The sequence below is a fragment of the Ammospiza nelsoni genome, chromosome 21, assembly GCF_027579445.1.
Source record: "Ammospiza nelsoni isolate bAmmNel1 chromosome 21, bAmmNel1.pri, whole genome shotgun sequence".
Classification (NCBI taxonomy): Eukaryota; Metazoa; Chordata; class Aves; order Passeriformes; family Passerellidae; genus Ammospiza; species Ammospiza nelsoni.
In genome coordinates this window covers 6,614,936-6,638,605 of record NC_080653.1, presented here as the reverse complement: position 1 = coordinate 6,638,605, position 23,670 = coordinate 6,614,936, and the positions used below count along the sequence as shown (strand labels likewise).

Here is a 23,670-nt window from a genome sequence, read left to right as displayed (position 1 = left end):
TGCCAGGCTAGAGGAACAAGAAAGACACAGGTAACCAACACTCAACACCTGCAGTCAGAAGAACAGAGATTTCCCCCTCACAGTTCTTTTTCCTCCTAGAAACTTTCTTGATCCACGCCACTCCCCTTATTTTTTTCTGTTTGTATCTTCTGGTTCCTTCTCTTTAGATCCTCAGCTGGACAGATTTTCTCTTGCTCCCAGCAGCAACAGTCTGGCATTGTCTCTCATGAAAGGAAAGGGGAAGCAGCAGACTACCACATTTCAGTTTCTTACCTAATTAAGTAGTTTACAGTTCCTGGTACTCCCCACCCATGCACCCTTTTCTTAAAATTGTGAAATATTTCAGATTGGAGGGGCCTGTGGAGCTCCACAGACATTACAGAGTGCAGTCCATGGTGTCTTCAGACTTTCACCATCACCCTCCTCTGACTCATTGGGATTTGGGTTTTGGTTTCAACCCCCTGCTCATTACAGGCCACAGGAAGGTGCTTGAGCCAGGAATTCACTCAGGCTGATTATCAGCTGGGTAGTTCTGGATGTAAATCTCGTGCTCACCATCCTTCCAAACCCTCAGCAACCTCCCGTCAAAGCTGGAGTGGGGACATCCATAAAGAATGAACATGAAAAAAGAATATTAAAAGTGAGGGACTCCAGAAGAAGAAGGAACCTGGCAACAAAATGGTTCAGAGTTTTTCTCAGTGCAGACAGTGTGATGGTGTGTGCATCCTCAAGCCTGCAAGTCTGAAAAAGAAATAATTAATGGGGAGCAGTGAGTTAATTGGTGGCTACATAGACAGTCTGTGCCTTGTTCCGGATGGATACTGAGGGCACTACACGGGAAATGCAGCTGGGAAAGGACCTTGTGGGGCCGCCAGAGGCAGCTGGGTGTCGCCGGCAGTGTCCTGCTGCTCCAGACAATGACCCGAGGACCTGGATTAGGCTCCTTCCCAGCTGAATTACGGCACAGGGGCTGGTTAAAGGCCAGCAAACCCCGACAGGGGACAGGAAAGCGGGGATGCCATTCCTGAGTGTGCTGTGAGGCACAGGGACAAACCGTGCCCCTGCACAGCAGGACCGGGAGCGGGGCTGGCCCGGGGACTCCCCGCCCCGGCGGGCGGGACCAGCTGCGGGAGCGCCGGGAGCGGAGCTGGGACCGGGACCGCGACCGGGACAGGGACCAGGACTGCAGCTGGGACCGGGGCTGGGATCGGGACCAGGAATCCAGTTGGGATCGGGAACAGGGTTGCAGCTGGGATCGGCACCGAGAATGGAGCTGGGATAGGGATTGGAGCTGAAATCAAGATCGGGGCAGAGCTGGGAGCGGAACCGGAGCTGGGGCTGGGACCGGAGCTGGGATCCTGAGTGTGACCAGGATCGGGACCGGAGCTGGGACTGGGACCGGAGCTGGGATCCTGACTGTGACCAGGATCGGGACCGGAGCTGGGACTGGGATCGTGACTGTGAGCAAGACCGGGATCGGGACCGGAGTTGGGACGGGGACCGGGATTGGAGCTGGGATCAGAACCGTGAGTGGATCTGGTATCGAAGTCGTGACTGCGACCAGGACCGGGACCGGGACCGTGCCCGGAGCCGCCCCGCAGTGTCCCCGGCCCGCAGTGTCCCCGGCCCGCAGTGTCCCCGGCCCGCAGTGTCCCCGGCCCGCAGTGTCCCCGGCCCGGCCGCGATGGCAGCAGCCGAGGTGAGCGAACTTTGCTTCCCGGGGGTGTCGGGGGTGCTCAGCCGAGCGGAGCCGTCCCGGGGCCGCCGCGTTCTTGCCTCTGTCTCCAGGCAAAGGCCGATCCTTGTGCCTGGGGCTCAGGCACTTCCCAGCAGCCTGTGTAAACAAACACTGCTCGGCACAAAAGCTGCGTTTTCAGTTTCCTTCCCTGCCCAGACGTGACCCGGCATCCTGGCGAGTTCTCTTTCTGCTCCCCACATCGATGCTCCACGTTCCAGGCAGTGTTTGTCATTGCCAGGCTGCACAGCCACTGCTCCAAAGAGTCCTGGAGATGCCCAAAATGAACCTTTCAGCTTTGATTTCTGGATTGTAAATGTGTACATTGCAATGTTTCTGCTGACACCCTTCCTGCTTTGATAGGAAGCTTTAAATACCTGGATACTCCTGATCCCCAGTCAAGTGCTGAGTCTCTGGAATGGCCTCTAATTTAGCATTCACTTTGCTCCTGGGCGCACCAAATGAGTGTTGAAGAGCTCTAACACTTCAATTTCAATTCTGATTCCCCTCTCTGCCTTCCCTCAGCTTTCTAACAAAGCTGTATTTTACACACGGCTACACCTCACCTCTGCAGGCTCTCTCCTGTTGTCCTTTCAGGCACAGGGACATGGAAACAGTCACCGGGGAAAACTTTAGGGTTACTCAACAGTCCCTTGCTGGTAAAGCCCTGGCACTGATCAGCTTCCAGCTCCTTGCTGTCCATGGTAGTTATAGTGACCAGCATGAGAAAAAACTTGCAAGTGGTGTTTAAAAAAATCAAGTAGATTAGTAATTATCCACTCTGCAATGCTGCTGTATTTAGTCCCTTCCTTCAGGTGCCCTCGAATTCCTTTTTGTGCCTGGTAGCACTGGAAAGTTGCTTTTGAAGTCTTGGATAAATTGTCTCTGCCCAAGTAAAATTCTTACCCACTTCAGTGCAAGCCTGGCAGAATGAAAACTGCTTGGGTTGTCTTACCTGGGCATGAAAAAATCTTCTGAGCTGACACAGCTCAGGTGAGGCTAGGCAGGCTCTGAATCACTGCTGGAGAAGCTCCCACACAACACACACCCCACACACCCTGCTGTGGCACAGCTGGAACCCTGCACAGCCTTTGGGCACTGGCTGGAGTGGGTGACACATTCCAGGGGCTGAGGTCACCACAGGAATCCTGGCTTGGATAGGAAAATTCCACTTTTGTTTCTGTGAAAAAAGAGCCCACAGCTCTTTGTCAATCAAAGAAGAATCTGTTAGTTAAACAGCACCAAAAGGATTTAAAGGATATTAATTTCCCTTTAATCCTACTGACTGCTTAATTTTTCCCTCCCTTTACAAGGCCTCAAAACAGAAATCTGTGCTGGTCTTGCATCTTTCCCTGATACCAATTTCAAGGACTCCCAACAGAGTAAAATATCTTGGAGGGTTCCTGGGCCAGACCTCGGAGCTCAGGGGTAGATAACATTGACAATGATGTGTTCTCCAGCACTTCAACCATTTCCAGAGGTCCTGAAGTCCAGAGGACTTTCTGGTCAGTGCTGTCACACTGAAGGAGCTGAGCAGGGGCTCTGTATCAGATAAATGGACCACAGGATGTTATTTACTGCACAGGATTTATCTGGAGTCATTAGGCCTCTTTAATTGGCTATTTTCTCTCTCAGGGGAGTAAACTTTGGGGTGGAAGATTCAGTGGAAGCACAGATCCCATCATGGAGATGCTCAATGCTTCCATCAGCTATGACCAGAGGCTGGCTGAGGTGGACATCCAGGGCAGCATGGCTTATGCCAAAGCCTTGGAGAAGTCTGGGATCCTGTCTAATGCTGAGCTGGAGAAGATCCTGGGTGGCCTGGAAAAGGTATTTGTTTCCTTCAAAAACTGTCAGGTGAATGAATGAGAGCAGCCTCCCTGGATTTAATAACTCCTGTGGCTGACTGGTGTTTGTGCTGTTTGCAGATCTCTGAGGAATGGTCCAAGGGAGTGTTTGCTGTGATCCAGACTGATGAGGACATCCACACTGCCAACGAGCGCAGGCTGAAGGTTTGGCTCCTCCAGCCTCTTCTTCCTCATCCTCTGCCTGACATTCAGGCCTTGTCCCTCTGTCCCTCTGGGAAATCCCTTTAGAGCTGCTGGCACTGAACCCCTGGGGCACAGCCAAGGGTCTCCAAGCCCCCTTCTGTGGCACTGTACAAGTACCCAAAGCTGCCCTTCCCCAGAGCACATCCCAGGGTTCCTCACAGGATCCTGGAGCTGAGTCCCTTGCAGGCAGGGAGATGTGCTCCTGTGCATTGTCCTGTTCAGAGCACAGAGATGCTGACAGAAACCCTGCTCTTGTCCTCAGGAGCTGATTGGAGACGTAGCTGGGAAGCTGCACACTGGCAGAAGCAGGAATGATCAGGTATGGACAGAATCTTTTTGTTTCTCCTTTGGTATTCCTCCACCTCAGTTCTTTAATTGAATATTTTTATGCCATCTCTCTCATCCCTGACACACTCCAGCCTGTATTCCCTTTAAATTAATGATGGCTTTAAACTAATGATGCTGCAGTGACTCATCCACCCAGGGGAATGGGATCTGCAGGGCTGCATCCTGCTGGTAAAAGGCCACAAAATTCCACTGGAATCTCTGAAAACCTCCAGGACCCCCGACTCTGCTGGCTGGGTGTGCACATCTTTCAGGATCACAATGATCAGCTTGTGTTGGTTGGGAATTCTCTGCTTCAAATGTGACAATATCTGACTAGTCCACTGAAAGTCACAGATTTTGGTTCTGTCCATGGAAAGCAACAGCAGCTTTCACAAATCAGTGACCAGGGATGCATCCCACAGGAAGATTTCCCTTCCCCTCACACAGAACCAGGAGGGGATAATGGTGCCAGGGGGTTCTGCTGAGCAATATTTGGTCACTAAATCTGTCCTGTTGTGCTTGGCCTGGCTGTGGCCAATCCCCCACAGGTTGTGACTGACCTGAAGCTGTTCATGAAGAATTCCCTCTCCATCATCTCCACGCACCTCCTGAGGCTCACTGAGACCCTGGTGGAACGTGCTGCCATGTGAGTCCTTTCCCTCAGTCCCTGTTTTCCATAACTTTGGCCTTTTGGGGGCAGGACAGTCCTAGGCTTGTGTGACTGTGCAGCTGCAGGGTGTCCTGTGCAGGGAGTTCCAGACCTGTCCCTGCCCTCCCTGCTGCTCACCTCTCTGTCCTTCCCCTCCCAGAGAAATCGATGTGATCCTGCCTGGCTACACTCACCTGCAGAAAGCTCAGCCCATCCGATGGAGCCAGTTCTTGCTCAGGTGAGCCCCTCCCACCCTCCCCAGCCTCGGGGCCCCGCTCTGCTGAGGGGACACCCAGGGGTAGTGACAGACCAGAGGGCGCCCTGCAAACTGGAACAGGAACTCCCTGTGTGGCTCTGACCAGCTGGGAATCCAAACATGCATTGGACAACTCCCTGTTCTCCATCCTTTGGCCATTCTCACTTCCTGCACTTTCCATTTTCCAGCTTCATCTCTCTGTTTCATCTCTCTTGTCCTTCCCCAGCCATGCTGTTGCACTGACCCGTGATTCTGAGCGCCTGGGAGAGGTGAAGAGGAGGATCAATGTCTTGCCTTTAGGGAGGTAAAGTTTATTTTTTATTGTGATCCTCAGCCATCACTTTGCTCTGAGATGAAGACAAGAGGGAGATCTGTCCATCCCCTGAGCCATTGGGGATTCCATAGACACTGCAGCCCAGTTTGCCTCTGCAAAGACTCTCAACATAGAAATATTTTTCTATTTATTGAAAATCAAGGATTACAAGGCTTTCCTTAAGCAAATCTTCCTGTTTGGGAGAGAAAATCTCGTTTAGTCCAGAGTTCAGGGTTTGATGAGCCTCAGACCACACTGTGAAATCCAAGTGAACTGGGGGAGAGAAATCTTCAGAGGTGTCATCACTAGAGCTCAGTTTGGTCAGATATCAGTTTGGATATCATGGGTGACTTCTGGTTCTTTCTTCCCCTGGCAGTGGAGCTCTGGCTGGAAATGCCCTGGGAATTGACAGACAGCTGCTGTGCAGTGGTAAATGTTATCCTTTTAATAAAAAATAATAATAAACGACTACTCATAATAGCTGGGATTTTGGGAAGCTTCACCACATTGTCCTAATACTATTTTGGATGTGTTGCAGCACTTGAACAAGGGGGTGGAGGGTAATGAATAGATAAAAAGTCACCTCCTCTGGTGCATTCAGGCTCCTGTCAGAGCCAGTGTGAGCTCCTGTGTCCATCCCCTTCCTTGCAGAGCTGGACTTTGCTTCCATCAGCCTGAACAGCATGGATGCTGTCAGCGAGAGGGACTTTGTGGGTAAGCACAGCCACAGCTTCCAGCACGGGGGGAAGCAGCTCCTGACACCTTTCCTGTTCCCTTCCTTAATAAAGGACTGAAATGTGGGAACTAAAGCCCCAGTCAGGGCTCCGTGGCTTGTCCAAGCACCTTTTCCCCTCCTGATCTCCTGCCTTCCCTGCAGTGGAATTCCTCTCTGCTGCCACCCTGCTGATGATCCACCTCAGCAAGATGGCTGAGGATCTCATCATCTACAGCACCAGCGAGTTTGGCTTCCTGACCCTCTCTGATGCCTACAGGTGGGTCCCAGCTCTGGGCAGGGAGCTCCTCGCTCAGCCTCTCCTCCTCAGCTGCCCACGCTGGGTGAGGCAGTGCTTGGGCTCTGTCTGTGCACGAGGCTGACCCAGCACCAAGAGCCTCAGGGTGAATATTCCTCAGCAATGGGCACTTATTTCTGATTCCCTTAACTCAGCCAAGTCTCTGTTCAGCCCAACTCCTGTCCAGGACCTGCTGGCAGAGAGAACTTCCTCCTGTGCTGGGAATGCTGCCAGAGCCCTTTCTTGTGTGGTTGGGTTTGCAGTCCCGACAGACTCCTTGTCTGCAGGGTGGCACAGCCACAGCCCTCCCTCCATGAAGTCACGCTGACACTTAGTCTGACCTGCTGATGCGACCCTGTAGGGGGAGCCTCCTTTTAAGTTTCTCTGTGACAGGTGGGACTGTGTGGGAGCTCCGAACAAGGTGCAAAACCAAAGAGAACTCAGTCAGTTCACTGATTTCCTACACCCTAAACACGGATACAGAGAAGAGGGTCCTACACATTGCTTCTGTAGGGCTGGGCCAGTGATGATGAGTGTGTACGGATGAGGGTTTTGCTCACCAGTGCACTCCTGTCCCTCCCAGCACTGGCAGCAGCCTGATGCCTCAGAAGAAGAACCCCGACAGTCTGGAGCTGATCCGCAGCAAAGCCGGGCGAGTGTTCGGACGGGTGAGCCCCAAAGAGGAGGAGGAGGGAGAGGAAACTGCTCCTGTTGGGGCTGGACAATCTCCTTTTTCTTTGCCTTTTCTTTGTAAAGAGCTGTGGGTTCTGGGGCTGTGCTTTGCTCTGTGCTCACTCCCTGCCTCTCCTGTTCCCTCTGCAGTTGGCTGCAATTCTGATGGTCCTCAAAGGACTCCCGAGCACCTACAACAAGGACCTGCAGGTAGAGCCCTTGCTCCTCTCCACACCCTCTCTCCTGCTGGCTGGAGGAGTCAGCAGAGCAGGGCTGCTCAGCCTGGGGGGTTTTGGGCTGCACCAGGCTGGCTCAGAGCCATTTCCATCACTGTTCCACCACAGGAGGACAAGGAGGCTGTCTTTGATGTCGTAGACACCCTGAATGCTGTGCTCCAGGTTGCCACTGGAGTGATTTCCACCCTCAAGGTAAGGATTCTTTTCATCCTCTCACTATTCACATTATCATGGTTCATATTCTGTGAGTAGCACAGCTCCAGATTGTTCCTCTTCAGTGCCTCACCCACACTGCTCATTTTGGTCCCTCTGCCAGCTGCTCAGAGCATTCTTTCAGAGCTCCAGATGAATTCCCCTCACCCTGCCACTAACATGCCCCAAGGAGGAGCTGATGGTAACGTGTCCCTGGGATCCTCCTCCTGCAGATCAACAAGGAGAGCATGGAGAGGGCGCTGAGCCCGGAGATGTTGGCTACTGACCTGGCTCTGTACCTGGTTCGGAAGGGAGTAAGTGCCAGAGGGAGAGCTGGAGCTGGGATCTCTGTGGATGCAGAGGAACTGAGCTGAGTCCCCTCTGCTCTGTCCCCTTCGCCCTGCAGATGCCCTTCAGACAAGCCCACGTCGCCTCTGGCAAGGCCGTGCAGCTGGCTGAGACCAAAGGCATCACCATCAACAAACTCAGCCTGGAGGAGCTGCAGAACATCAGGTTTGTCCCTCTGTTATTTCACTTTCCTGGGCTCAGCCTCCCTGATCTGCCTTCCCCGAAGTGCCTGGGCCGAGCAGCACCTCAACATTCTGAGGTGACAAAATATCCCTGAATATCGCAGCTGAGGTGTCCTGAATATCCCACCTGCTCCTGCTGGGGCTGAAACACTGGAGGGGGACAACTCCAGCAGGCTGGCATGGGCATGGGCAGGAGCTCTTGGGAGGGGCTGGGAGACACCTCTGCCCTGAGCAGGAAGCCCACAGAGGGGTTTGGCTCTGGAGTTCCTCGGTGAGCTGCTATCAGCCAGCAGAAGCTCAGGAGCGTTTCCCCTGGGGAAAAGGCTCCGTGCTCACTCCCTCAGCCTCTGCACAGGCTCTGGGCGCGGGGAGCAGCCCCCTGAGAGCCCCCCCTGTGCCCCCAGCCCCCTGTTTGGCAGCGACGTGGCGCAGGTGTTCAGCGTGCTGAGCAGCGTGGAGCAGTACACGGCCGCGGGCGGCACCGCCAAGAGCAGCGTCTCCGCCCAGATCGAGCAGCTGCGGGAGCTGCTCAAGAGGCTCAAGGAGCAGGCTTAGAGTGTGGGGAGAGATCCCGTGCCACTGATATGGAGTTAATAAACACTGAAGTATCTATAATTCACTGAAATCCTGCTCTTGTGTCTTGCTTCTTCAAGAGTTCACCCTCCCTCTTCTCCCCATGAAACCACCAGCGCTCCTTTTGCCATTTCCAGTAACTTATAACCTCCACACTTCTATTTATATTCAGAGTCACTTTTTGAAGTAAGCAAGCAGGCATTAAAGAAATAACCAAGAGTAAGCAAGCAACAATAATAAACATAAGCTGTGCTTAAGGGGAGGTTTAGGTTGGACATCAGGAGGAATCCTTCCCAGAAAGGGTCACCAAACATCAGAACGGGTTGTGCAGGGAGGTGGGATCTCCATCCCCGGAGGTGTTTAAGGAAGAGTTTGTTTGGCACTCAGTGGCCTGATGTGGGTGGCAGGGGGGTGTGGGGTCACAGGTTGGACTTGGTGACCTCAGAGGCCTTTTCCAACTGAAATGATTCTGCGACAAATAAATAAATAAATCGTGTAAATAAGTAAGCAAATGACTAAATAAGTAAAAGTAGGTGATAAATACATTTAAGCCCCTAAGTAATAAATAAGAAGGAGGGGAGGGGAGAGCAGGGGAGCACTCGCCTCTCGATGAAATCCAGCGATCCAGGACAGAGCCTGAAAGTTCCTGGAGGTGCCTTTACGCCGGGACACTGGTGGCTTTGTCCGCAGGCGACCGCGGGACAGGACCCGGTCCATGTCGAGCTCTGCAGTCGCTCATCACGCTGGGGCGGGACCGGGACCATGATCGGGACCGTGACAGGGATCGTGACCGTGACAGGGATCGCGACAGGAATCGAGATCGCGACAGGGACCGGGATCGCGACGGGGATCGGGAGCCCCTCAGCCGCGGCCCCGCCCCTTTCCCCTCAGCCAAGCCCCCGCCCCTCTCCCTCGGCCCCGCCCCTCTCCCTCAGCGGGCCCTGCCCACAGCCAAGATGGCGGTGGCTGCCGCAGGCGGCGGCGCGGGCGGTCCGTGCACGCTGCCCATGCTGCCGGTGTTGCTGCTGTTCCTCCCGGGCCTGGCGGCCGGTCCCGCCGGGATGCTGCAGCCCCGGGACACCCCCTCCCGCGAGCGCAGGGAGCTCGGCGGCCTCTGGAGCTTCCGCGCCGATCTGTCTCCGGGCAGGGACGCCGGGTTCGCGCAGCGCTGGTACCGGCGGCCGCTCCGGCAGGTAGCGGGGAGCGGGGCGGGCGCTGCCCTTCCCCGGGCACGGGCTGCCCTCCTTCCCCTCAGAACCGGGCTCCGGCCCGCTGCAGGGGCTCCTCTTCTTTCTTCCTCTTTTCCTCTTTCCATGCCTTCTTCCCCACCGGGCTGCCGTTCTCCTCACGGTGCTGACCCTGCCCTGTTTTTGAGGCATTTCCTAATTAGCAGCCCCTGATGATGCCCCCGGTGCTGCTCCGAAGGCAAACACCCTTTGAATGAGCCCCATTCACCTCCAGGAGCCTTGTACAGCGCTGAGTTTCCAGCAGCACAGAATCAGCACAAAATGTGCCTGGAAGGACACTGGGAATTGTTTATTCCAAAGTTTCAGAGTGCTGGTAGAAAAGTTTTGCTGTGACTGAGAGGTGCTTGGAAATAAGTGCATTACTTGACAGAAAAGAGTTAGGGATTTTATGCATGAAATGGATAAGTCGTTCATTATTTCTGTTTTTAGCCTTTTGGCCGATTTTGTTGTTGGATTGTGGAAGGAGAGAAGAGCAGAAGGGCACTATGGAGGTTTTGCAGAGGAGAGGAATCTTGAGTTACGTCCCTTCAAAGAGAGGCTTGGATCAGTGCACTCAACCTGTTTTAGAACTCACAGAATCTCCCTGAAGGACACACAGGTTCTGGCCAGCCCAGGCAAGGCTTTTCCTGCATCAGATATAAGAAAAATCCTCTTGCCCACCCAAGGATTTTCCCACTAGGATTTTCTGATGAGGGCACCGGGCTCTCTGCAGTGCCAGTGCTGAGTCAGCCACGCACATGATGCCCACCCTGAGTGCCCAGACCTTCCTCATTCCATTTCCTGAGGCTTCCTCAGGAAAGGAGAACTGCAGAACTCCTTTGTGCAACGTCCTGAGTGCAGAAAGTGCTGAAAATGAACAGCTCTGTTTGGCAACAGCATCTGGATTCCTCAATATTCAATGTATTGTAACACTGCCTCTCTCTAATCTTCATGTTGGAATAAGCAACTGAATGGATTCTGTTGTAATCCCAAGGAATATCTGTTTTTTCATGCAGTGAGAAAGGCTGAGCTGATCCCAAACAATCTCCATGGAGAGAAAAATATCCCAAAATATCCATTACTGCCCAAAATATCTATTATTTTGTTACACATTTACTACAGCTCTTAGCTAACAAACAGCACCACAGCCCCCACATTGCTCTGGAACTGTGCAGGAGAAAATTCCCACTGAAACAACAACCTGGGCTTGGGTTTTGCCAGAGCCATTAATGAAAACATTTCATTGTACAGCAGGAGGGGAGTAGAAAGGAGCAGCTGTTTCCTCTAGGAACAGGCAGGTTATGTGCCTGGTGCTGATCAGAGCTTGTATAGGAGCTGCGAGAGATCTCAGCAGTTTTTAAACAGCTTTTCCCAAGTATTTCCCCTTGGCAAAGGCACTGTAGGGCTGTCACTGGCAGGGGACACCTCCAGTAGTAAAATTCCTTTTTTTAACCTCTCCGTTCCTTCTTTTCCCGTGCAATTCCTGCCAGAGCGGGCCTGTGATCGACATGCCGGTGCCTGCCAGCTTCAACGACATCACGCAGGACCCGAGCCTGGAGAATTACATCGGCTGGGTGTGGTACGAGAAGGAGGTGCTGCTGCCCCTGCGCTGGCTGCAGGGCCAGCCCGCCCCCAGGGTGGTGCTGCGCTTCGGGAGCGCCCACTACTACTCCATGGTGGTGCGTGCCTCGGGGCATCGGCCCTCAATTAGGGACAATTACTGCTTCCTAAATTAGGCTGGGCTAAAGGCGGTTTTGTGGTTTGTTCAGCAAATCCATCCCTGCTTCTGTTTTGCGTCCCCTGCTGAGCTCGTGCCTGTTTTTCCCCAGCAAGGATGAATTCCAATTTCTCTGATCCTGCAGTTTTGGGGTTGGTAACTAAACATTTCCTGATTGATGGATCTGCCCCACACTGTGTTGTGGTGGTGTTCGCAGGGGTCTTAGGATGAGGGAAGAGATGAGAATGTTAACTCCATGTTTCAAAAAGCTGGTTTATTATTTTATGCTATATATTAAAAACTATACTAAAAGAATAAAGGATTTCATCAGAAGGCTAGCTAAGAATAGAAAAAGAATGATAACAAAATCTTGTGACTGACTGAGACAGTCTGGACAGCTGGGCTGTGATTGGCCATTAATTAGAAACACCCAACATGGACTAATCACAGATGCACCTGTTGCATTCCACAGCAGCAGATAACCATTGTTTACATTTTGTTCCTGAGGCCTCTCGGCTTCTCAGGAGAAAAAAATCCTAAAGAAAGGATTTCTCATAAAACATGTCTGTGACACTGTGTCCCTCAGTGACACTTGGTGTGACCCAGACACAGCTCCCAGCAAAAGGAATCCCTCAAAGATCAAGGTTGATCCCTCAAAGATCCTTTGAGGATCAAGAGCCCAGTTGTTCCTCATAACTGGGCTTCCCTTCCCCATGCTCTTCTGACCCCAAAATCCCAATAACCCATTTTTTTATGTCTTTCCTTGCAGTGGGTGAATGGGGTGCAGGTGGCGGAGCACGAAGGGGGGCACCTGCCCTTTGAGGCTGACATCAGCAGCGTGGTGCAGGGCAGCCCAGGCTCCCTGTGCCGCATCACTGTGGCCCTCAACAACACCCTGACCCCCCACACGCTGCCCCCGGGCTCCATCCAGTACATGGCTGACAAATCAAGGTGAGTTCTGGGCTGTTGTACTGCTGGGATCATCCCAGGGGTGTGGGACAGGGGCAGTTTGTTCAGCTGATGGTTCAGAAGTCCCTCTGTGGTGTTGTCTTAATGGTGGATTTGTTGGTGGAGCTGTGAGGAATCAGCAGTGAGTTATTGCATCTGTTTTGTGCACAGATTGGGTGATTTGCCAAGCTGAATCCAGGGCAGGATTGAGAAGCTTGGATTCAGCTGGGAGCTGCAAGTACCAGCTCTCCTGAAGGATGAAGATCTTTTTTAACTTCTTTGTTAACTGCAAAATCCTTCAGTATAGCAGCTGACAGACAGGTCCAGCTTGTCATACAGATATTTTACATGATTATTTTGCACTGCCTTCAGCTGTGTAGTGAAGTGTAATGCAGCCTTGCTCACTCAGGTACCCCAAGAACTATTTTGTGCAGAACACCAAGTTTGATTTCTTCAATTATGCTGGTATCCACCGCCCAGTTGTGCTGTACACCACTCCTGCTGCCTACATTGATGACATCACTGTGACAACCTCCTCATCAGACAGTCTGGGTAGGTGCACTGAGCTCCCTCAGGCTCCAGATGGAGGTGCCAAGGGCAGCAGGGAGAGCATCCTGCTCTAGTCTGATTGAATTTGTTTCCTAGTGGCTTTTCCTGAGGCTGAGCTGTCTCCTGCAGTCTGTGATTGTTTTTTGTTTCCTCTGAGCCAGCCAGGGTGCAGTACCAGGTGTCAGTGGTTGGCAGCACTGACAGTTCCTTGTCCCTGAGTTTGCGTGACCAGGAGGGGAAGGTGGTGGCCACAGGTGATGGCCCAGAGGGAGAGCTCAAAGTCCTCAACCCCAACCTCTGGTGGCCTTACCTGATGCACGAGAACCCTGGGTACCTGTACTCCTTGGAGGTAACGTGGCATTTCCTCCTCTCTGGGTGTGGTTAATGGGGTTAAGGCACTGCCATATGGCCCAGCCTCTGCCTGTGTGTGTGACCAGAGTGGCTCTGCTAATTAAGCACTAATCAAATCAAGCTTTGGCAGCTTCTGAAGGGGCTGTCAGGGAGAATGGCATTCCTGGAGTGTGCTCTGAGCTCCTGACTGAGAGTCCATCCATCCCCTCTGGGGACATGATGAGTTAACAGCTGGAACCTGGGAGATCCTGTGGGGGTTAAGGGCAGTGGTGATGTTCAGGTGCAGAAATGAGGGAGGATGAGCTGCTCTGATGTTCAGGTGCAGAAATGAGGGAGGATGAGCTGCTCTGATGTTCAGGTGCAGAAATCAGGGAGGTGAGCTGCTCTGAGTTTCCAGGGACTCGGGGTCACACCTGGGAGCAGGTGATGTGGTAGTCATGGCCTGGCATCAGGGCATAGAAATGGCCTGGGGGGATGGCATGGGGAAAAGACACTGAAGAATTTGGGATGAACAAAAAGACACTGAAGATTTTGGGATGAACAAAAAGGGTCATCCAGGAGCTCATTCTTTATCCTTCAGCTTCCATTTGTATTTTTGTTCAGTCAGACCCAGCTGCCCCTGAGCAGCAGCAGTGAGGAGCAGGCTGTGTGCTGAGGGCTGGGAAGGGATGTGGGGCCAGACTCTCCCTCCCACACAGGGGAGGGAGCCCTGGGCATCCCTGTGAGGGTCCCTCCTGTTCCTCCCTGTCACACAGGTGAGGATGCAGGCCCATCTGGACGGGGCCCTGCTGGAGGACGTGTACACGCTGCCCGTGGGCATCCGCACCGTGCACGTCACCAGCAGCCAGTTCCTCATCAACGGCCGCCCCTTCTACTTCCACGGGGTCAACAAGCACGAGGATGCAGATGTAAGTGTGACACCCAGGGCCACCTCAGCTCACATTGCTGCCCAGGTGGCACCTGCCCTCTCCTCTCACACCCTCCTCCCAGGCTAAGCACTAAGGGGACAGCCACACCATGCCCGGTCCTGCCACAGTCCTGCCATCCCTCAGGGCACATGGATGTGCTGCTGGAGACACTGAAGCATGTCCCAGCTGTCAGCCAGACATGCTGACAGACAGTCAGTCTGCTGTGAGGGTGGGGAGGCCCTGGCACAGGTGGCACAGAGAAGCTGTGGCTGCCCCAGTTGGACAGTGCTTGGAGCAACCATGGCAGGGGTGGAATGATAAGAGCTTTAAGGTCCCCTCCAACCAAACCCCTCTGACTGTGGCAGTGGCTGTCGTGTTCCCCACCCTGGGCAGGGCTGGTGCTAGATCAAGCAGGGAGGTTCTGTTCACAAGGGCTGGTTGCTCTTTTCTCCCCAGATCCGTGGCAAAGGCCTGGACTGGCCCCTGATTGTGAAGGATTTCAACCTGCTGCGCTGGCTGGGCGCCAACTCGTTCCGCACCAGCCACTACCCGTACGCTGAGGAGATCATGGACCTGTGTGACGCCTACGGCATCGCCGTCATCGACGAGAGCCCGGGGGTGGGCATCAAACTGCCGTAAGAGCTGCCCTGCCCTCGCCCCTCTGCTCCCCTCCCAGCTGCTCACAAGGGTCCCTTTACTGCTGTTACACTTCTGTGCTCAGTGCTGATAATGGGAGTACTTTGCTCTGTTTGGAAATGTCCCGTTGCGCCACCGTGGTGCCTCATGGTGTTGGGCAATGCCTCATGATGAGGGCACTTTGCCACATTTTGCCACATGGCTCCGTTAATGAGCCCAAACCATGGCCCTGAACTGTGCAGTAAACTTTGGGGAAACAGGGCAGAAGCCATCTGTCACTTTCATTTTTAAAGATTTTTTAAGCTTTCTGATGTTGACATTTTTGTAGCGAATTTTCTCTCACGCTTTCTGTAAATAACTCATTGTTTTGCATTCCTTTATGGAGGAGGAGAAATTTGATGGACTGTTAGTTTATCCAGTGTCATTGGAGAGGTGGCACTGTCACCCTCCAGTCCACTGTCACTTTTGGAAAACTATAAATGTTGGGGTCAGAAAATAATCTTCCCTTTATTTCCTTCACCTGGAGAGCAGCGATGTGTGCTTGTGTTGTGTCCTGTAGAGACAGCCATCCTCAGCTCTGCTGTGCTGAGTTTTCCCAGGGAGATGGATGGATTTTCCCAGGGAAATGGATGCATTTTACACCCTCACCTCCTTCTGTTTTCCAGGGAGAGCTTTGGGAACAGGTCCCTGCAGCACCACCTGGCAGTGATGGAGGAGCTGGTGCGCAGGGATAAGAACAGGCCCTCCGTGGTCATGTGGTCAGTGGCCAACGAGCCGGCCTCAGAGCTGCCCCCAGCTGCTCACTACTTCAAGTAAGTGCCTCTGCTCCTCATCTCGTGGCAGGTGATGCCTCTTCTTCCCTTGGGGTGGCACAGAGAGGAAGTAAAGGGAGGGTTGGTATTTTTTGGGAACATTGGAGCTGAACCTGTGGATGCGAACTAGAATGGAAACTTCAAACTAAAATGGAACTGCTGCACGTGCGGAACTGCTGCTCAGAACTGTTCCAATGTGTTGGTTCAGACCCACCAAGACTCCACAAAATTCCCAGGAGTCCACTTGGTTTGAGCATCTCGAGCTGAAGGTCGAGTAAAACCAGACCTGGTGAGAATGGAATGTTCCTTGTTAGCACTGGAAGATGAGCTGCTCTGATGTTCAGGTGCAGAAATCAGGGAGGATGAGCTGCAATCCTTTGAGATTTCCAGCAAAGCTGTAACATAACTGGCCTTTCATTGTGGACACAAGGTTCTGCAGTCAGTGCTGCTTATTTGTCCTGTGGCTTCCCACTTCAAAGGCACTGCTTTGAGTCCCTGCAGCCCCCTTGGTTTGTTTCTAAAAAGATTTAAGCTTTGGGTAGCCCAGAGGCAGCTGTAATGGGCAGCAGAGTGTCCCTGGAGCTGAGGTGCATTAAGAGAGATCTGTGAGTTTCAGTCTTCAGGAGTTTCACCACCCTCCTGCAATGCCAGGCCAGCAGCAGAGCTTGACTCTCCCATTCTGTCCCATCTCCCTCACTCAGGGTTTCTTCAGAAACATCCAGCTGTGGCACAGGGCCTCAGGAACACATCCCAGGAGTTGTTCAGAGACTTCCCATTGCCTTTTTTTACAGTTTTGTCCTCAAACTCAACTGTCCCTCCACCACACACGTGCCTGTGCTTGGTGTGCTTCACTCTGCTCCTTCTCAGGTGGCACTTGGTGACAGATATTCTCTTTATTTCACTCAAGCTCTGGCTGCTGAATCCAAAGCAGCTCAGTCTGGGGGGTGGAGGGACACAGGGGAGAGGGGGCTGTGCTGCTCCATGCTGTTGTTGAACTCTTGCTTTACTGTTTGCAAACAGGACAGTGATAGCTCACACTAAAGCCCTCGACCCCTCCAGACCAGTCACCTTTGTGACAGATGCTAATTACGCTCTTGATCATGGTGTAAGTTTGCTTTATTTTCTAGCTTTTTCTTTCTTTTGTTTTTTTAAATTCATACGTTTTCTCCTCACTTGTTTTACACTCCTTTCCCCCCCCACTCCTATCTAAATTTGCTGGAGATATTTAGCAAGGAAAGGCTAAAAAAAAATTATATTTTTGTTTCTAGTAGAAATCACCTTATCCTGTAATTGTAGTCCAACTGGAAAAAAAAAAAGATCTGTAAGAGAGAACAATTCTTTGTGTGCAGGATTATGGCCCTGGATTCCATTAATAGTGTCATGCTTTGCTATGCCATTGATTCTGTTTACTAATGCTCAGGATTTTCACTTGCAATTAAGCCAAAGCTTAAACCTCTTTAAAATGCTCACAACCCTTGTGGAAGTCTAAAGGAAGGAAGCTTTGCTTTAATTCCTGCTTTCAACTGCTCTAGATCTTCTTTGGCAGATGTCTCTTTGTGTTGAATAATCTAAAAGCTCCTCCAGCTCCACAATTAAAGCCCTGGAGCTGGATAAATAATCAAAATGCACTTTCCTTGGATTTTGGGGCCTTTCATAGCATGGACCAAGGATTTTTAACACCTGTATTTGTTTCCAGGGTAGATCCTTGTACAATAATCACTTCTAGCAGGTGAGTTGGTGCTGCCACACATCCCTGATCCAGGTTACACTTTGGATTTCTTCTCAAATATCCTCTAATTAGCAGGAATGGCTGCAACTCTGAGGTTTTTCCTCCCCACCCCAGAAAAAAAAACAAACTTCTGATGGTTTTAAATTTGATGGAGCCCAGCAGGAATCTGCTTTTGATATCCCATTCCCATTTTGCTCAGCTGGAGGAGCTCAGGCAAACAATCCCAGAGAACAGATCTCTCATACACTGATGTGATATTAGAACTTTTTTTTTTCTTTTATTACAAAACATGTTAAGAGAACATTGAACAAGTTACATACAACATCACTTTATTTTGAGGGGGCTTTGTGCCCTTTTATCACACTGTCCATGTGGTAGAAATGGCAAATAACTTGCAGAATGCTTTAGTCTTAGTATTGCACCATTGATGCACAAAATTTAGTTGCTAGTCAAAATATTTGACCACTCACTTGATAATCACATTCCAATACTCAAAAAGAAAAAGTACATCTAAATGTACCAGCAAGCCAGAGACATCTTGGAAACAAAAAAACTTCTAACAAACCTGAGAATGAAACGTGTTGATCTTGTCTAACTCTTTGCTGTGACTTCCTAATCTGTAAGAAAAATGCCAGATTAATGCTGTTAGCTTATTAATTTTTTTTTCTGGGAAAGAGATTATATTTGGAGAGCCTGAGTGATGGGGGAAACAATTAATTCTATGTGTAATAAACCTGGATTCCATTAATTGAACCCAAAGGAGGATTTAGATTTACAAGAGAAGGTTGAAGAACACTCTCACTGTTTTCTTTGCAGGCTCCCTATGTGGATGTGATTTGTGTGAACAGCTACTTCTCCTGGTACCACGACCCAGGCCACCTGGAAGTGATCCCACTGCAACTCACAGCCCAGTTTGAGAACTGGTACAAAACCTACCAAAAACCCATTATCCAGAGTGAATATGGAGCAGACTCAGTGCCTGGGCTGCACAGTGTGAGTGTTGTGGTGGAAACAGCTCCTAGAGGCAGAAAATGGGAACTGGGAGAGGCTGGCACCACTGGGCCTGGCTGTGCTGGGAGTGTCCAAAGGGCTCCAGGATTGGGATCCTGCTCCACCAAAACCAGAGAGCTCTGCCACTCACTCTGTCTGCTACACAGGACTCCAAAATCTGTCCTTGAAGTGCTAAAAATGCTGAAATGAAAGCAAACCCTGGAGAATGGAGGTTCCTGGTGCTGTCCCATGCAGGGGGTGGCACTCCTGTCCCTGTCATGACAAAGGCCACCAGGAGAATTCCCCCTGGGAGTTGTGTGTTTGCTGATGGTCACAGCAGCCAGGTTAAAGCAGCACAGGCAGCCCCAGAGCTGCTGGTCAGGAATGTTCTGGGTGGGATTGTTTGTGCCCTGAGCTCTCTCCTGGCTGCAGGACCCCCCCATGATGTTCAGTGAGGAGTACCAGCAGGCCATGCTCAGGGAGTACCACTCTGTGCTGGACAAGAAGAGGAAGGAGTACGTGGTTGGGGAGCTCATCTGGAATTTTGCTGATTTCATGACCAATCAAGGTGAGATTTTATTTACATCCTAAACCTCTGCATCATCCCTGGGAGTTTAGTGGTTGTGCCACACAAACACTGTGCTGAAGGGTGGGACAAAAGGCTCTCTGTTCACCAGGTTTTGTCACAAAATCCAGCATGCCCAGAGCCAAGAGAGAAGGTCCTGCCTGTGCTTAATTGCACAGATGCTCCCAGGAGCATGGGACAGTGCACAGGGGAAGCTTGTGAGGACCCAGTTGCTCCTGGTTTTTGGCCACCCTCAATTCAGAGCTTCAGGCAGCTGTCAGGGACATCTCTCTTGCTTCCAGTGTCACCTGCAGCTGCCCTGGGAACAGAGCACCTGAAATAATCACAATTTACTTGGTAGAGGTTCAGCAGCAGAGGAGCAGGTGCCACACTGGCACACAGCTGGCTCACCATGACACTCCATCCATTATTAACAGACAAGTGCAGTCACAAAGGAAGGGAAATTCCCTAATTCACAGAAATGAAACAATCACAACTCAGATCTAACAATGAACCTGTTCTGCTTATGCCACCTGCAGTGGGTTGGGGTGGTGAGCAGTCAGGGAGAGGGAGAACAGCACTAAAATACCCTGCAGAGCACCAGGACAGGCATTAGAAAGCTCAGTGATGGCAGTGCCCAGAAAAGCAGCATCAAAAAGGTCAGACACAGATGCAGTTCCAGGCTCTCAACCTGCTGCAATCCTTTTCTCTAATTTCCTGTGAAAACTGAAACAGGCAGAAAGGATCCAGACACCACACAGGACAGTGAATAGTCACCACCATTTCCTCCATCCAATCTGAAGGTGGAGCCAATCTCCAGCAGACAGAACCCTGATCACTGGGCACACCCCAGTGCATGTCCCAGCCCAGCAGCTGTAAATCAGGAGCTGCAGCTGCATTGCCCTGTCCCATGCATGGCTCCCTGACTGTGCAAACAAAGTGCAGAGGTCCCTTCCACGTGGCCTGATTTAGTCCCTGCACTGTACCAGCTCACAGCAGAGCCTGGTTTGTACGTTCTGTATAAATTTCTGTGTTTTATAACTTCTCTGCAGGCACCACCAGAGTTCTGGGCAACAAGAAGGGAATCTTCACCCGGCAGCGCCAGCCCAAAGCCGCCGCCTTTGTCCTTAGGGACAGGTACTGGAGGATTGCAAACGAATCAAGCTGTCTTCCTCCTGCAATGACATCACATTCCCTCTTCCTAAAATGAAAACAAAGGGTTTAGGGGCTGGGGATGATGCTGAACTCGTTATTAAATCTCTGTTTAAATAAGTTTTATGCCTGATTGAAGTCTTGCAAGTCCAGTGCTATTTCTAGTCCACCTGAAGTAGTTACTGTGATGCAAAGCAGATCAGAAACTTTTGTTTCCTCTGCTCAGCCAAGTCTGGAGGCTTCTTGTTTCCAGGCAGGAAAACAAATATTCACTTTCAAGGAGATGAAGTTAAGAAATCCTGACTGAGGTATCTGTTTATGGCAAAAAAAATTACAAATATTACATGATACAACTCAATGCTGAACTTAAAAACAAAACCTAAGTTACTCTAAATGAACATCACATCCCTCTACAGCAAATGAGGTTTTCCAGTTCAACTCCCCTAAGAGTTAACACTACTGAGATCACAGCAAACTGTCCACAGGATTGCAGAGGAGCAGAGTTTGTGCAGCTGCTCTGGCCTGGCAGGATGGATGTGTGAGAAATCCTGAGCATTCCCAGCAGCAGGAGGGGTGTGAGGCACCCAACACATCCAGCAGAGAGTTTGGAATTCCTGTTCCAGCAGCAAGGTGGAATGTTACACAGGGAGGGACTACATCAACTCGAAATCTATTTTACAGTACCAAAACTGCCACTGTCAGACACAAATTGTGTCCAACAATGCCACTTCCATGTGGAAGGGCTTCCTTCATATTCAATATCACCACAGGAAGAGCAGCCCAGAGGGAAATTCTGTTCCAAACCTCAGGGGCAGGGCCAGGTGTAAATAAATCCCTGTGCTGCTGCAGTGCTGTCCCCTTTGGGCCTGCACAGCAGCACTCAGCAAAACTCAGAATATTTAATCTGCAAACTTCCCAAAAGCAGCAGAACAACAAAAGCAGAGGCTGCCCAAAGCATTTGGGAAGTTCCAATCTGGAGTTTAATTATTGGAATTCACAGATTCTGGGTGAAACTGGGGCCTCTGTGTCAGTGCCTCAGGGAAGTGACCAAATCTGACCATATAAAGGAAATATTTGCTTTTCTCTTGTGTCCTGGCCAAATTCTGTTCCCTTCAGAGGGGGTACACGAGGAACCAGCAGCACTTCCACCCTGCCCCAGCACAGTAAGGACACAGATGTTCGCTGCAGACTCCACAATAATTTTTCTTGTGTTTTTAAGGGAAAAGAAACAACACTACAGCATTCCTCACACTGTGCTAGGCCTACATTTTCTCTAGAACTAAACTCCCAGAATATAAAAGTCTATGCACAATAAAAAGACATTTGTTCAACCACACCATGGTACTGCCAACTAGCAGTGTTTGAAAGTCATTTCAACTTCTCCATCATCCTTTAAAAACTCATTTTCTTCAATTTCAACAGACCTGACCAAAACACAGATGAGGATTTGACATTTGTCACTCCTTACAAAGCAGGGCTCAGCTCAGCCCCCCCAAAATCTGAGCACACATCTGAGGGTCAATTCCTGCTTGTTCTCAACAAACCCCTCCCCAATTCCAGGGACACTCCCAACACTTTTTCCAGGGATTTTGTGGTCTGTGGGACCAGCTTTGAGCAGCCCCAATAAAGCAGAAAGTGATAAAAACCACAAGGTTGGGGCTTTTTTTTTTGTTTCTTTTTTTTGCTTAAAGAACTGTAAACATTGAAAGCCTCAAGTCAACGCTGCTCAGCCTTTACACACAATGCTCAGGCAGACACAAAGCTGCAGGAATTCTACTGGGAAAACTGGGATCTGGGGAGAATCAAGTGCTTTAACCCTTCCACAGCTAAACACACACAAGGTCTTGGGGAAAACCACACGACTTGGTACAATTCTAGAAACAGAATTACAGTACTGACATTAAAAACAGTTTCTAAGGCTCAGACTGAGTCCAAAAAGGCCTCTGGTTGGGTTCATTCAAGCTCTTATGTTTGGACTGCATGAATGCAGCATAAGAATGATTGCAGCAAGACATCCACAGGTAATTTCTACATTTATTTTTGTTGGGTTTTTTTTTCTATTTTTTTTTATACCAAAAAAGTTATGTGCAACAAATAGAATTCGTACATATTTACATGGTTTTTTTACCTGTTAGCAAAATTGAATCCTAAACCTCCAGTAGAGAATCTCTCAGCCTATATTGAGAAAAGGAACATCTGCCCAATGACTCCTTTTTAAATGGGTGTTGGATTTGAAAGCACTGGGAATAAATAGTTGTTGGAACAGACTATACAGAACAAACACCTAATAATATTTAGGCCATGCTTAACACAGTTTTGTGGTAACAGAATACTTCAGATCTTTTTTGGACCAGTTTAAACAGCATTTAAAGCCAAGCTCTGATCTTAGCCCACATAAATGAGGAGCAGAACTGCCTGAAGCACCTCACCAACCTCCTGAGACCACAGCAGCACAAAAATGCCAACCCCAGCATCCAGAAACCTCCTCAGCAGAGATCTGCTGTCAGTGCAGATCCCAAAGGTGCTCAGCAATGTTTCATTGGCCTCACAAAGGTTTCACTGGGAGAAATTTCCAGGAATATTCATTTCCTCCCTGGCCTTAAAGAGTAGCAAGTACCTTACAGTAAGAGGATTTCAGGAATGGTTAATTCCTAAGCAGGGTTGGGATGAGGTTTTGTTGCCTTTCCAATCTGCCCCTCACTGTGAAATTTCCAACTCAGAATATTCCATGATCCTAAAGGAATTTTGGGATTCTGAGAGAGCCAAAGAGGGGCAGGAAGAGCCCAGATTCAGAACCTCTGTTTGGAAACTGTGAATTTTATCCCTTCCATTCTCCTGAGTGCTGAAACCACAAGGATTTCTGTAACCCCCCCTGTCCCTTGCCAGCCCAAATATAATTTACCTGCCTTTACCCAGACTCCTGCACCCTGGAGAAATTTTAGGATTTGCCTTTGGATTTGGAAGGACAAAACCAGTATCAAGCACACATTTGCCACCACATTTTGGCTGGGGCAGGCAGGGAGGCACAGCTGCACTCGTGATTTCAATCACAACCCATTTCACTGGAAGGAAAATGCTGTTTCTATCATTGGGAGCAGCAAGGAAAGAGTCAAAAGAACTGGAAGCAAAAAGGTCCAAATTTCTCCTGCTAAGATCATTCTGCCCTTTATTCAGGCCAACTGCATTTCTGAAGCACGAGAGAGAAAGAGAAGAAATCAGGGCCCATTTCTAGCAAATCACTTCCAGTAAAAAGGAACTGCAAGGGAAGCACACAAGACAAGAGAGTTCACAATTAAGGATCAGATTTGCAAAGCTGTGCACAAAAAGTGTGGCTGCAAATCCTCCCAGAGCCCAAACTCCAGCCCCATTTGCTCCCATGTGCACACTAACAAGGACTGCTGAAAATCTGGCCCTAAACATTTTTACTAAACAAACTGAATCAACAGACTATGCCCACACAAACAAGCACAAGACACAGTGAAGTTAAGTCAACACCAATACTTTCAGCTGATGGGGCTTTTTTTTCCTCTTTTTTTCCCAGAA

At 50.4% G+C, this 23,670-nt stretch overlaps 2 protein-coding genes across 2 annotated transcripts; both read left to right on the top strand.

The window, feature by feature from the left end:
* Window positions 1-1,173: 1,173 nt before the first annotated feature.
* Window positions 1,174-8,596, top strand: LOC132082555 (argininosuccinate lyase-like). Its single transcript, XM_059486885.1, has 17 exons — window positions 1,174-1,646; window positions 1,679-1,699; window positions 3,371-3,565; window positions 3,664-3,747; window positions 4,049-4,105; window positions 4,662-4,759; window positions 4,923-5,000; window positions 5,245-5,322; window positions 5,708-5,760; window positions 5,983-6,045; window positions 6,209-6,323; window positions 6,925-7,009; window positions 7,164-7,223; window positions 7,358-7,441; window positions 7,675-7,755; window positions 7,848-7,954; window positions 8,376-8,596. Exons 2-17 carry the CDS (start codon window positions 1,685-1,687, stop codon window positions 8,524-8,526), a joined length of 1,404 nt encoding a protein of 467 aa, XP_059342868.1. The 5' UTR covers window positions 1,174-1,646; window positions 1,679-1,684; the 3' UTR covers window positions 8,527-8,596.
* Window positions 8,597-9,500: 904 nt separating this feature from the next.
* GUSB (glucuronidase beta) lies at window positions 9,501-20,247 on the top strand. The gene is made up of 12 exons (XM_059486831.1): window positions 9,501-9,737; window positions 11,261-11,449; window positions 12,257-12,438; window positions 12,845-12,987; window positions 13,146-13,333; window positions 14,091-14,243; window positions 14,700-14,878; window positions 15,545-15,691; window positions 16,712-16,796; window positions 18,237-18,413; window positions 18,843-18,978; window positions 20,028-20,247. The coding sequence occupies exons 1-12, from the start codon at window positions 9,501-9,503 to the stop codon at window positions 20,183-20,185; spliced, it is 1,974 nt and encodes a 657-aa protein (XP_059342814.1). The 3' UTR covers window positions 20,186-20,247.
* The last annotated feature ends 3,423 nt before the right edge of the window (window positions 20,248-23,670 follow it).

Coding starts and splice junctions, on each gene's coding strand:
- LOC132082555 (XM_059486885.1), top strand. Junction 6,324..6,924: donor ACCCTCTCTGATGCCTACAG/GTGGGTCCCAGC, acceptor TGTCCCTCCCAG/CACTGGCAGCAGCCTGATGC. Junction 7,442..7,674: donor GAGTGATTTCCACCCTCAAG/GTAAGGATTCTT, acceptor CTCCTCCTGCAG/ATCAACAAGGAGAGCATGGA.
- GUSB (XM_059486831.1), top strand. CDS start 9,501: ATGGCGGTGGCTGCCGCAGGCGGCGGCGCGGGCGGTCCGTGCACGCTG. Junction 16,797..18,236: donor ATTACGCTCTTGATCATGGT/GTAAGTTTGCTT, acceptor TTTTCTTTGCAG/GCTCCCTATGTGGATGTGAT. Junction 18,414..18,842: donor CAGTGCCTGGGCTGCACAGT/GTGAGTGTTGTG, acceptor TCCTGGCTGCAG/GACCCCCCCATGATGTTCAG.